Source organism: Cydia splendana, chromosome 2 (assembly GCF_910591565.1).
Source record: "Cydia splendana chromosome 2, ilCydSple1.2, whole genome shotgun sequence".
In the NCBI taxonomy this organism is placed as follows: Eukaryota; Metazoa; Arthropoda; class Insecta; order Lepidoptera; family Tortricidae; genus Cydia; species Cydia splendana.
The window spans coordinates 5,025,011-5,039,188 of record NC_085961.1 but is presented as its reverse complement, the minus strand read 5'-3'; the positions used below and the strand labels follow the sequence as shown (position 1 = coordinate 5,039,188).

Here is a 14,178-nt window from a genome sequence, read left to right as displayed (position 1 = left end):
GCTTGTGTCAGTCACGTGACCACGAAAAGACGGGAAGAGAGTACCAGGCGGAGTATATTATTATACCATGGCAGACTTCTACTTGATTCATTGACGTGGCGGCGAAAAATATTAGGTGGATTGTACAAGTTCTGAATTGAATATCTAAGCTATAGCTATGACGTTAGAAGTTAGATTAGAATTGTGGCTGAACCGGATTACTGAAATCTTTTTACGTGAATGAAGCAGGTTTCACTCATTGTTTACTTGTAAACAGTCTTCAGAAGAGCGAAGAGAGACCACGACCGACTGAGTATCTGAAACGAAACAATAAAATAATGTATTGATCATAAAGTTCTGTACCTACCCAACTTATGGGGGCCAGACACTATCAATAATAAGTACATATGTACCTAATAATGGTATGCTTTAATTAAAAACATTACTATTCGTGGTTGAATTATGTACCTAATTTAAAGTATTTAAACTAAAAGTATGAAATTTATGAAGTCCCCCGCCGCGTCTGTCTGTTTATGTGTTTGTATGTTCGCGATAAACTCAAAAACCAAAAACGACTGAACGGATTTTCATGCGGTTTTCAACTATCAATAGAGTGATTCTTGAGGACGGTTTAGGTGTATAATTTGTTAACCCGTGCGAAGCCGGGGCGGGTCGCTAGTAATTTATATGAATAGCCAGATCACTACTAGAGTCTGTTCGGAAATAGAAGAGCGGTGGAATGTATTGGGCCCCATACATTCCATGACTCTTCTTCTCAAGTGTGTGTCACAAGATGACGTACACTGTGTCACGGCATGCGTGTTATGCGCGACCAACAGCAGATGACTCAGAAATCTCAGAATTGAAATTTCCTGTGCACATTAAATGTCTGAATGGGGAGTTCCGAATAGGTAAAGGAAAACGCTCAATATCCTCGTTTTTAGACACATAGGTAAATTAGGTAATTCATATTTTTTTCCCAATTAGTCCGACCCATCTGTCATTTTACAAAATGGTACAAAAGCAGGACGATTGGGTAGTAAATTGGCTATTCGATCCGGGATGTAAAACAAATCTTAATTCAGAGATCAGCGATCAGCATAAGCACTTTTTAATAATTATTAATTGTGCAGTGCGTTGTAAGACCCGAGTGCAAGACTTACCGTAGTGAATGCTGTCAAATTGACATCCGCGAACCGGGCAGCTGTCAGTTTACATGGTCTACGTGATCTGAGAATCGAAAAAAATATTATTTATGGAACAACGTACAATACAATACAATACAAAATAAATACTCTTTATTGCACACCTCAATAAGAGAAAACAGAAACACAAGCAGAGGTAAACAACAGGCGGTCTTAACGCTAAAAAGCGATCTCTTCCAGACAACCTTTGTGTAGCTGAAGTTAACCCACACACAACCTACACATAATACTCTTCGTATGTGGTTTGTCAAAGATTCACTACTTTTTGCAAGGGTTAAAAAACGCAGGTGACGGGCCTCTCGACATACGAACAAATAATAAAGTTTACTAGTACTATTGGTAAGTACTTTTAATACCAGAATCTGAATCTTCGAAGTGAGCTTGCGAGCCCATACTTCCAAGTTTTACCAGCGTATAAACTTTCTCGAACCGCAGAGCGTACAAGTTTTCTTTTAGTTGAAAAGAAAATTTGTACGTTCTAGTCTATTACATGTTATTAGAAAGTAATCTAAGAAAAAAAAGAAACGAGAATTTGGTTTAGGCACATTTGAAAAGGTGCGCGAAAGGATGTGCGTTGCATTTGAGGCTCCTGCTGATGTTGCAAAAATCCTACCTTGCTAAAACCGTTGCTAAAACCTAATGCCTTCAGCCCTATTAAAAGTAAGGTTGCTCGCTTATTAGCCAATGGCGTTAGGCCTCTCTATCGCCCAAATATGCGAGGCAAGAGCGATCGACGGACAGACAAGACAACAAAATTTCAACTATCGATGTTCGTAATAGGCCCTCAAACTCTTGTCTCTAATTGACTCCACATTCACATCATGCACTTAGTCTGGGAAGACAGCAACCTTTCTACAGAACTTCATCCTGCCTACCGCACCAAACCAAGATTTCTATAGAACTTGACCGTTTACGCAGTCTATACGTTGTTCCCAGACAAACCCGAAAAAAAATCCTAAAATGTCCTGGCCGTGTAGAAGTCAAAATCTACGCGGTGTTGAAAAAGGCTCAGAAAAACGCCCGTCATTTTGAAAACATAACCCTGTTCCGCATCCGTACAACAGAGTTCCTTATACCAATGTCAACGATTATGCCCCAATGACGTCCACCGTAGAAGGTGAATGAACATTTTGACTCATGAATGGGCCCTTAATTATGTATGTGACGGGAGTTTTCCCGAGTCTTGGAACCAATTGTTTTTCGCGTTGTTTAATCCTATATATTGTATATTGTATTCCTACTTGGTCAAGACAAGCAGCACGTTCCTCTTCATGCGCTGATCCGCTTGATACCACTCGCTGTTGTAGATGGCGTCACTTATTTCCATACTCTGAAACCAGACTTCTTTTGTTGTTATCATCATCATCATCATCATCATCATCATCATCATCATCATTCTAGCCTTCAGTCGCCCACTGCTGAGCATTGGCCTCTCTTCGTGTACGCCACTTATCCCGGTCCTGGGCTAGTCTTATCTAAAAGTGCCCCTCGATTTTCCTAATGTCATCCACCCAACGAAGCCAACGGACGCCAGTTATAAATCTCTCTCGCTCTTTAAATTAGAAAAGGAGCAAGTGTCGACAAAGCGTAAACTGATAATGAAGGGTTTTAAGCTTAGAGTTAGACCAAGCTAAATTGGCACCGATTTTGATAGGCCAGACGGTGCAAGTGTTATTTTAAACGTCAAACGTCATGAGCTCATGAGATTATGACGTTTAAATAACACTTGCCGTCTGGGCTATCAAAATCGCTGCCAATTTAACTTGGTCTAACTCTACAACTGTGCAACCTATTTTATTTTTCCAAATGGGGAAAATATTTAGCGTCCAAACAATAATTTCTTCGGTATTTGTCCTCAAAATATAAGTGCAGATACTGCAGATGCTTGGGTCCGTATTGCAGTAAGTCAAATTATTGCAGTATCGTCAGTCGTGGAATTTCTAATTGATACTGACTGGGAACATCACATTATCATCATCAGCCGATTTCTTACCGACTTCAGCAATTCTTCGAAGTAGCACAGCAGGAAGATCTGCGTGAGGCTCATAGACAGGAACGCCATGAACGTGATCACCACGCCCGTGTCCTCCACTGGGAACATCATCATCATCATCACCCGACTTACCGACTTTATCAGCATGTCCGCGAAATGGCACAGGAGGAAGATCTGCGTGAGGCTCATAGACAGGAACACCATGAACGTGATTATCACGCCCGTGTCCTCCACTACGAACATCATCATTATCATCATCATCACCCGACTTACCAACTTCATCAGCATGTCCGCGAAGTAGCACAGGAGGAAGATCTGCGTGAGGCTCATGGACAGGAACGCCATGAACGAGATCACCACGCCTATGTCCTCCACTGCGAACATCATCATCATCATTATGTGACTTACCGACTTCATCAGCATGTCCGCGAAGTAGCACAGGAGGAAGATCTGCGTGAGGCTCATGGACAGGAACGCCATGAACGAGATCACCACGCCCATGTCCTCCACTGCGAACATCATCATCATCATCATCACCCGACTTACCGACTTCATCAGTATGTCCCCGAAGTAGCACAGGAGGAAGATCTACGTGAGGCTCATGGACAGGAACGCCATGAACCAGATCACCACGCCCGTGTCCTGCACTGCGAACATCATCATCATCATCATCACCCGACTTACCGACTTCATCAGCATGTCCCCGAAGTAGCACAGGAGCAAGATCTACGTGAGGCTCATGGACAGGAACGCCATGAACGAGATCACCACGCCCTTGTCCTCCACTGCGAACATCATCATCATCATCATCACCCGACGTACCGACTTCATCAGCATGTCCCCGAAGTAGCACAGGAGGAAGATCTGCGTGAGGCTCATCGACAGGAACGCCATGAACGAGATCGCCACGCCCATGTCCTCCACCGACTGGGAACAACATCATCATCATCAATGGTCATCACCCATTTTGCCAAAGTCGCAAAATGTGTAGCACAAATACAATACCGTCGATACTACAAACTACAATATCAAAGTAGTTAACTTTTTTTACATAATTTAACCTTTATTTGCCTACCTAACATACTTTAGATATAAAAGCGCCCACTGATTAACAGTCCGCCGGACGGTATCGGCCTGTCAGTTGTTCGGAACTGTCAAAATTTTGTTCTAACTGACAGGCCGCCTTTAAATGTAACGACACAGAATAAATAATAGTACTACCGTACAGAAAGGAAACTTCCTACAAAACCGAAGTTTGACAGCGGTTCAGGGTCGAATCATGCTATCCCTTTCTAATATATGGCACTATCCCTTTGGGCAATTTAGGGTTGTCAAAAATCAAGTGATTATCTTATCTGTGGTCGTGCACGCAAAAGGCAATCAAATGGTGCCAACCCTAATAATTGCTCGGAGCAATGCAGAGCCGAGCGGAGCCGAGTTTGGCCGAAGTCAGGAGTTTCGCACCCCTGGTAACGATAAAAAATATTACGTCCCTTCCACAGCATTGCCTACTCGTACATCATTTCAAAATGTAGCATCGACCCGATAAAATATCGCATGCAGCATGATTTCCGATTATGTGTAGAATCGCAGCCGGTAAGAAAATACTACTGCACGACTTTGACACAAAACAACGTATCGTAAAGTAGCAAACTTTACCGTAACGTTGAACGCGCTGAGACAAATGAGAACGGAACTGGTGACGATGTTGAAGAGGGTAGATTTGGAGTACAGGATTTCCACTTGGTCTGCTAAGCTGAAACATGGAAAAAAGAGTAATCGACCCGTAAATGTATACAATAAAAAACAGCGCAGAAAGTGAACTGATTCCAAGGCTTTACTTTTGTTCTAGGTTGGATGATTAGAGAGGTTAGATTGGACGACAGGCAGCTAATAGCCAAGCAGAATCTGCATTGGCAGGAAAACCCAGCAATCCTATCGGAGCCACATTGTTTATGCCGCCGGGACAGTAGCCTGCAGCAGGAAATTGGGCTGAATGGATGCAAAGCGATCAGCAGCCCACCTGTTTCCCGCCTGGCAACCCTGCACTACCTACATTACATCTACATACGCATGCTGTACCTAATCAAAATAGTTGGCATCTTACGTCTAGAAAATATTGTTGAGTCAAGATCAAAACATAATTTACTAACATTAATGTCAATTTCACTTAAGAACTAAGAAATAAACTATCAATAAACTCTAAAACTATAAATTACAACTAAACCCAAACTAACCTATAAAAACTAATCAAATAACCCACCCCGCATCGCCCCCGGCGCAAAGGTGCCCATCACACTTGCTGCGTTACCGCGTTGAACCGCGATGGACAACCTCTGCGCTAGGAACGATCCGGAGCGGGGGTCGAGACCCCTCTGCTGCAGGCGACGCCCCAGCTCCCCGAGAAAAGTTTTCGCCTCCGCGCACCAACACCCAGATGTCTCCACAGCCAAGGGGACGAACAAGTAGTTCGTTAGCCCCGAGTACTTGTCCCTTTTTAGGGACGCCGCCTGCTCAGCGGCTGCACCTGCCGACCGCACAGTGCGGCCAAGGTGCGTGGCGGCAAATGTGCTGACGCAGGTGGCGTCCCACAAAAGGCACTTTCCTTTCTCCCACGGCACCAGAGTCAAACCGTCCGGCCTTTTGCCATCTGACCGACTAAGGCCCGGCGGCTCCAGCACACACGGGACGTTGGCTGACACCAGCGCCCTTCGAACAATGTCGTTCAACGCGTGGTGGCGTGGAAACCTTCCCGCGAATCGGCAACAGCTCAAAGCGTGGTGCTCGTTGCTCTCCACCATGGACCCGCAGATGCATAGATGTGGTTGACAAACATCGCAGCCCAGACGAAGAGCAACGGCCACCCGCAACGAGTCATTGTCGAGCAGGGTGCCTAAGTTCGGGGAGGGAAAGGCGTGCAACCAAGCCCCAGATTCTGGCGCCAAAGCCGCGTTCAGTCTGGCTCTATCCGCACCAGAAGCTTTGCCTAAAAGACAGTCAAACAGACGCTTAATCCCGACCTCGTCCCACAAGCGCTGACGGAACGGCTGTTCAGGCACTGACGCACCCGGGTTGAGAGCCTCCCAGGCCGACAACGCATCGGAAGCGAAAGGTATTTCTGCCTTGCCACCATCTAACGATAAAATCTTAGTGACAAGGTCCACGGCCCCCGCCGCCGACGCCAGGAAAGCCGGAAGGCACACATCCCGCACGCGCCGTATGCCAATACCGCCACTCCGTATAGGCAACGAAGCCAAGTCCCACTGGTTCGAATTCAGAGAGACATTCAGCACACCCTCAGCACATTCCTTCACCACCAGGTCGAACGAGTCCATGTGGCCGGGGTGCAGCCAGGCAGGTACAGTACGCAGAAAGTACATCACCTTGGGAACGGCAAAACAGGACCTTAACAAAGTAAGTGCCACATGAGCCGAGAGCTTTTTCAGCCTCTCGCCAGCGGACCTAAGAAGCTGCTCTCTCACCTTGAAGGCTTCAGGTATAGCTGCGGGGAACATCGGGGAACCCAAAAGGTTAAAATTCTGGGTAGATAACTCCTTGAGGCCAGGGGGTAGGGGGTATTTACTAACTGTATCAAATCCTGGTGCCTTTTAACAACTTCAACAAACTGTCTTCCCTCTCTCTCGCAAACTGCATCCTGGAACCTCCGCTGCAGGATCCGGAAGTGCATCCTCATGTACACGCAGAATGCGAAGAAGAACGTGTCCGTGCCAAAAGTGTTGAAGAATGATATGAAAGCTGGAAATGTTGTCGACGTTTAAAAATATTTCATTCTTCGGATTACACTAGAAGTTCAAAATCATGATGCTGGGGGCAATTGAGGATGTAGGTATGACTGGTAAGTAAGTAAAGGTCTCTTTTCAAAAGTGCCAACACTGAAACATTCATCAGAACATATTTAAAAAAAAATCTCTCCGCTTCATAGATTTGTGAGTCGTAAAATGTCAGTCGCATCGCGACGTCTCCGTTTTGATTTATTTTTAAATAATAATCATTCATTTTAGTTTATAGAAAAGGGGTAATTCATGTAATTACTATATTCATTTAGTACGGTCAGCCAAGAAAGTGATCTACCACTTTTCGACTTGATCAATCAGATGATAGAGTCGAAAAGTGGTAGTCCTCTTTCTTTGCTGGCTGTACCTCAAATATATCAATGTTTTGCAATTAATACTGACTTGACCAAACTAGATGGAAATAGACGAAAGGCCACACCGCCTTACTGTAGGGATCGAAGAAATACTTGACATTAAAAGGAAATGTGACTTTATAAGTCCCTGTTTTCCAATATTCATATCCCATCGCTGAAATGGGTTGCAAACAAAACGCCACTACCACCCCCAAACATATAGCTAAGTCCAATTTTATTAAACTTTTTAGGAATTTAGTCGATTCATTAACGTTCCTTCGTACGACATCGTTTAATTCTTCCTCTTCAATTGTTATTTCGTCAGTAACTTTCCTATCATCAACATCTGGATGTATATTTTTAAGTTTTTTAACAACATCAATCAAAACCTCTTGGTGAACGTAGAAAAATGTGGCCTTTACTGAAGAAAGTAGGCAGATGGTCGCACAAGGTACCATATAGGAGAGTTCTAAGATACTCTTCCCCATCTGTATTCCTTCCACCAGCCAAAACAGTTCACCCAGGGTGTCTGAATGGAGCCAGAGAAAATTGACTTGAAACAATATTTTAAACAGAGGATCCCACTTTCCATGCTCTATTTTAATTCCGGAGATGAGCAGAGTGAGTTTGGTGATTTTCAGGGTTTCTTCAGCCTCTTTTGCTGACATTTTTAATGGTTTACAATTTATTTAAGCCCGAGTTAAAATTGTCATAGATACTGCTGGACTTGCGTTTGCCACGAACACTATCACAAATATGACTAATTTCTTCCTAAAATACTTACTTTTAAAGGTTTTTTTATTGGAGCCTATATTAAACTTATTCTTTTTCATGTCAAATTACATGTTATTGTTATTCCGTTTGATATCGCATGCTCTATAAATTAGTGCCTCCTTGAAATTAAAGAGTTGTTTGAATTAAAGAACAACAAATCCTGAGGATACTTACCGAAAACTTAATTATAGAGAAATCTACTAAATTAAAGGCAGCAATAAAAAACAAATGACACCTACATATACTAGGGTCTACCTACTTGAACATTTAAAAAATATATATGTTTTTAGTGTAATTAATATGTACCTATACTATGTAACATGTTAAGTATAGTCTGACAATCCCTTTTAAATCAATCTATGACACAACAGTATTGCCACTTTTTAATTTCTACTCATTTTTGTCAGACTGTATAAAGATACGAAAGTAGTCGCAAAATTGTATAGCAAATAATACATGTTTTGCGTAGGTCCTTAATGGTATTCCTTTTAATTTCTTCTTCACATTCACATTAATTCCCTGGCTCCATTTTTCAGAGAAAGTGAAAAGCACACCGTCAAGCAATATAGGCTATAACGACCTGTCAAAGAAATCCATAAAAATACCGTAGTTTCTAAGCGGCCAGACTCAAACGCGGAACGGGGCACAGACATTTTTTCCATATTCCAGTGAAACCTTTTATCGGCAACCATCGACAACGCTCCGAACCTTTTGATATTTCCGCCTTCAAATTTCGAATCCCGATTCTTTTTAAACGCCGCCGGCCATTATTTGACAGTTTTACCAGGATTTAAAAAAAATCGACAAAGGATTTGGCTTGAGAGAGGGACGCGTGGTTATTACTTTTGAAACGTATTTATTTAATTTATATTTTTATTACAAATTGAACCTTGTGTCGTTATCAATAAGTTTCGAATTGGAATAAAACGTTTATCTAGGATTGCAAAAGATATCCTTTGGTCAGCGTGGTGAATACGGTGAATACCGTTACGGACAAAAGCGTTTTAGTACTTAGTGTTATTTTAGGTAACTGTGATGTTAGGAAAGGGCCACCTTAATCCCTTACCAATATTTTTGCTTAAATTCTAGTATGAGATGAACCATGAGAATTCCGTATGGAATTAAAATTCTGTAGTGTTTTATGAAGTACCTATGCATGTTTTTGGACGGTAATAGTGATCGTTAGTGTGGTACCTAGATTAGACTGTAAGAGCGTGAGGTACTTACAGGTTACAGGCTAGTTATAGGGTCGTGTGACTTTTATTTTAACGTGCCGTAGGCAACATGCCGCTATAAAAACCATGTATTGTTATCCTATAAACAATAAGGTCTCATGTTGTAACATAACTATTATGATAGCTCGGTTCTGATACTTTTTATACTCTTCCAGGCTGAAACCAAACCATCCCGTGCCTACATTCTTCTCAATGTTTCTAATTAAATAATTTTCTTCGTTCCCAAGAGCACAGAACTAACTGTGCGCTCGACTCACCCCTTATTCCATACAAATTACAGTATCTTTTCCTTTGTCTTTTATTATTTAGTAAAATTGTCTATGGAAACTTGATTATGCCTTCAGTATCACTCTTAATACGTAAGTTTTAGAGTTTAAATTCTTTATAATAATGGAAGGAGAAATTGTTGTACCATCCACGCACGCTTGCGTCGTTTGCTAAACTAGCCGAGAACCGCGATAAACGTACAGTTGCTTTAGATTTCATGTTTAAAATAATAGAGTTAATAATGGCTGGTATTTATTTGTTTTTTATCGTGGTCACCTGCCCTCCCATCGGCAAGCCTTGTGCAGTTAAGTCAGGCCTTATTTAGAGGGAATACGGCTTCTTTTGGGGTGTTTTTAGATGTGTTTAATATGGTCGCCTGCCTACAGAGGGCCTATCGCGTACACCGAATTCGCAAATTGCGGACATCTTTCTCTGTCACTCTAATTTGATTACGCCTTAATTTGAGTAAAAGAGAAAGATGCTAAAGTTAAGAAAATGCCGGCAGTTGGTGAAAAAGTTGCACGGTGATTTTCAAGTAGAACTAGTAGAAGGTAGCTGACTTTCGAGACTCAAACTAATATATAGGTATTACATGTTTAGTATCTTCCTTAGGGTGGTAATCCATCTGTCCAATGTGTATTGCATCGATTGCGTCTCACATTTTGCTTAATGAGAGAGTGAGACGCAAAATGACATACTAACTTAACAATAAAAATCAGCGTTATGCAGGCAAGCCTTCAACCAGTCCGTTAGCTCACCATAACTTCTTACCCTTCTTATCTACTAAGGCGTCAGTTGAATGGTAGTGGTACTAGTAGTAGACCTAGGTATTGGGATTGTGTCAAAATGGCTTAGGTTGATATTGGTATTCCACCTGTCCAATTTTTTAGTCCAATGTGCATTGCGTCTCACTCTCTCATTAAGCAAATTCTGAGACGCAAATACACATTGAACAAAGAAATTGGATAAGTGGAATACCAACCTTATAAACAAACGGACAGATTAACTTGATAAGGTCATCCGGGATGAGCAATGTGTTTTGGATTCTAGCCTTGGAATAGTGTCGCATCGAGTAAACATACTTGTACGAAATGTACGATACGTATCGTAAGTATACGTAAATACAGAGAAATTTGACTCTTCCTGCATACAGTGGCGAAACGTGAACTAATCTAGCCGTGGCCGATTTTGACACTTTAAAGAAATGTAATGGCTCCAGGGCTCCTCTATACGATAGGCCAACCAACACCATCACATGGCCATCTCGCTGGTCCAGCGCTGGGCTATCGTGTAGAGGAGCCATAAGGGTAAGTCGCTAAGTACACCGAGCGCAAGTCGCATCTGGGAGGAACTTTTCTTTCAATGTGCCCAAAGGGGCCGCGAGGCCCATTCGGGCGCGACGCCGTGGGCGAAGTGGGCCTTAGCCTAGCCAGTGCCTGCATATCCATCCATACTAATATTATGAATGCGAAAGTCTGTCAGTCTGTTACTTCTTTATTTATACAGAACTTGGTACCTATGGATATAGTTTGAGCCCCGTGATTCGTGAAGGGATATACACTGAGACAAAAAACTAACAAAAACACACTTAGAATTACAAAAATAAAACTTAATCCGGGGACAAGGAGAGTCAACTAATAGGAACAAATTGACTTTTGCAATTTCCATTTAGTAGGAAATACAACTTCTATATTTGTAATTTGAAGTATGCTAGAGTAATTTCAGAAATTTGGTTTTGTTATTCCGAGAGGTGCTTTAGCAATATCGGAGGTGATGACGTCATGGGTGAAAACTAACCGTTTTGTAATTCTAAGCGTGCTTTAGCAATATCGGATACGATGACGTCATAGGTTTTACTAAACTGTACTGCGATTCCAAGCTAGCTGTTGTTATTCTAGAGATAATGACGTCACAGGCAAAAACTAAACTGTTTGCAATTCCTCCGCCCCTAGCAAACGGGCGCCGCGAGAGCATGTTGCGCGCGTGGTAGCTACCCGTCTCTATTTCTGTCTGTATGAATAAAAAAGCATTTGGTAGTATATCTCTGTACTAAAGAGGCACTATAAAAGCCTGTCGAGATATTCTACCCATTCCTTTCTTATTCATACAGTCAGAAAGAGACTAGTAGTTATTACGCGCGCAACATGCTCTCGCGGCGCACCTGTGCTAGGGAGGTTGGAATTGCAAACAGTTTAGATTTACCTATGATGTCATTATCACTAGAATAACAACAGCTAGCTCGAAGTTGCAGAACAATATATTCCTGTAGACCCCAACTACACAGTAGGTCGCGGGTTAATATGTCCATGGCCCACAATATATCCTAAATTTATTATTTAACTTAAGTATGTTTTAAACAAAGAAGACACGAGACACGCCCGCCCGACATCCGACACAATACTAACTCTAACCAAATGAACGTAGCAAGTAGTAAATTTTACTAAAATCACTAACATTCGTTTCGCTGTGTTGGTATTACAAAACTCGTTTAGTGATTGGTACAACAATGAACATAAACACAACAAGTCTATCTACTAAATACCAGTAAACTTTGTAATGTCGCTATAGTAACAACTGAATTGTTATTTTAAATGGGGTAATGTTATTCCCGCGAACTCGTTTTTTAGATATTACAAAACTATGTAAGTGAGACATTTACTAAAATCATAACTTGAAATCACAGATGCTTTTTTCCAAAAATCACAAACTTTACTAGTAAAAATCGGAGAATTTTAGTAGTAATAAAAATGGATTGTAACAAATACTGAACTTTGTTTAATGCTCCATTTACTAAAGTCTGTTTGCTGAAATTAGATTTAGTATTACTGAGCTGTTTGTAGAAATAAATAAATTTTACAGAAATAGTGAAACTTCCATGATTACTACTAAAACTTCATTTTTTCCCCCAGTACAGAACTGTTTATTAATTCCTGGTGATGATTTTTCTCTCAGTGTAGGGTAGTTTTTATCAATCATCATCATTCCACGCAGACAAAGTCGCCGGCAGAAGCTAGTAATATTATAATATCAAATGAGACTTGAAGGAAGAGAGATCAATTTGATGAACATTTCGCACTGTCCACTTTTCGCCGTTTTTGACCGTTTACTATAAACACTAGGTACTTGATTAACGATACACTATAATTAAAACTAATTAGTTTTACACGTAATAAGCGTTTTTATTCAAAAGCCTTAATTACATATTACAAAATGGTTGTGGCTTCTAAAGTTATTTGGAGTTTTAATTATATAGGTACTTATTCGGTTCATGGAGTTTTCAAGCTTCAAATAATTACATAATTTAACTTCACGCTTGGCTTTTAACGTTTTGACATTGGAAATGTCTTTTCGTTCGCTCCAGTATACGGTCCGATTTCACGAAAAAGTGCGATCCCCTTATATCTCGGAAAGTTGTGAAGATATGATATTAAAAGATAGGCTCAAAAGACGCATAATCACGAGAGCTGTAAGGTGCAAAAATAATTATTCGAAAAAGTCAAAAACAAAAAAAGTTATGGTCGAAATAGTGAAAATAAAATTCATTTTTTTCCGAATTTTTGATTTTGGTGCTCGATAATTTGGAAACGAAGAATGATATCAAAAATTTGAGAAAAACGGCTCTGGACAATTTAGTCAGCTACAATTTGAGCCTAAAACAAAGACGATCGGGTTAAGGGTTTGCCCTGTAGCCTAACCTTAAAATAGTCAAAAAGTCAGAACGACATTTTTCACAGGACATTTATGACTTCATGTTTCGCAGAGTTCGTTATCGGTGTTTGTTGTGAATTATCGGGATTATGACGGCAGAATAACACTTGCACTGCGTGGGCTTTCAAAATCGCTGCAGATTTTTCTTGGTCTAACTCTATCTATCCTGTTTGAGACGGGCGTAGATAACGCACTATTCGACAATCTATGCATTATTGTGGTGGTGGAAATAGAAATAGATAGAGGCAGAGGTAGAGGTAAAGGTAAGGGTAAAGGGAGGGAGGTAAAGGGAGAGGGAGAGGGAGAGGGAGAGGGAGAGGGAGAGGGAGAGGGAGAGGGAGAGGGAGAGGGAGAGGGAGAGGGAGAGGGAGAGGGAGAGGGAGAGGGAGAGGGAGAGGGAGAGGGAGAGGGAGAGGGAGAGGGAGAGGGAGAGGGAGAGGGAGAGGGAGAGGGAGAGGGAGAGGGAGAGGGAGAGGGAGAGGGAGAGGGAGAGGGAGAGGGAGAGGGAGAGGGAGAGGGAGAGGGAGAGGGAGAGGGAGAGGGAGAGGGAGAGGGAGAGGGAGAGGGAGAGGGAGAGGGAGAGGGAGAGGGAGAGGGAGAGGGAGAGGGAGAGGGAGAGGGAGAGGGAGAGGGAGAGGGAGAGGGAGAGGGAGAGGGAGAGGGAGAGGGAGAGGGAGAGGGAGAGGGAGAGGGAGAGGGAGAGGGAGAGGGAGAGGGAGAGGGAGAGGGAGAGGGAGAGGGAGAGGGAGAGGGAGAGGGAGAGGGAGAGGGAGAGGGAGAGGGAGAGGGAGAGGGAGAGGGAGAGGGAGAGGGAGAGGGAGAGGGAGAGGGAGAGGGAGAGGGAGAGGGAGAGGGAGAGGGAGAGGGAGA

At 42.3% G+C, this 14,178-nt stretch overlaps 1 protein-coding gene across 1 annotated transcript; it reads right to left on the bottom strand.

The window, feature by feature from the left end:
- Positions 1 to 218: 218 nt before the first annotated feature.
- Positions 219 to 7,923, bottom strand: LOC134799063 (odorant receptor 67c-like). The gene is made up of 7 exons (XM_063771454.1): positions 7,374 to 7,923; positions 6,765 to 6,933; positions 4,837 to 4,933; positions 4,000 to 4,104; positions 2,426 to 2,514; positions 1,143 to 1,209; positions 219 to 296 (listed from the first exon to the last, which is right to left on the bottom strand). The coding sequence occupies exons 1-7, from the start codon at positions 7,810 to 7,812 to the stop codon at positions 243 to 245; spliced, it is 1,020 nt and encodes a 339-aa protein (XP_063627524.1). The 5' UTR covers positions 7,813 to 7,923; the 3' UTR covers positions 219 to 242.
- Between the last annotated feature and the right edge of the window lie 6,255 nt (positions 7,924 to 14,178).

Coding starts and splice junctions, on each gene's coding strand:
- LOC134799063 (XM_063771454.1), bottom strand. CDS start 7,812: ATGGGGAAGAGTATCTTAGAACTCTCCTATATGGTACCTTGTGCGACC. Junction 6,934..7,373: donor TTTCCATCTAGTTTGGTCAA/GTCAGTATTAAT, acceptor CAACATTTCCAG/CTTTCATATCATTCTTCAAC. Junction 1,210..2,425: donor GTGCTGCTTGTCTTGACCAA/GTAGGAATACAA, acceptor TTCGATTCTCAG/ATCACGTAGACCATGTAAAC.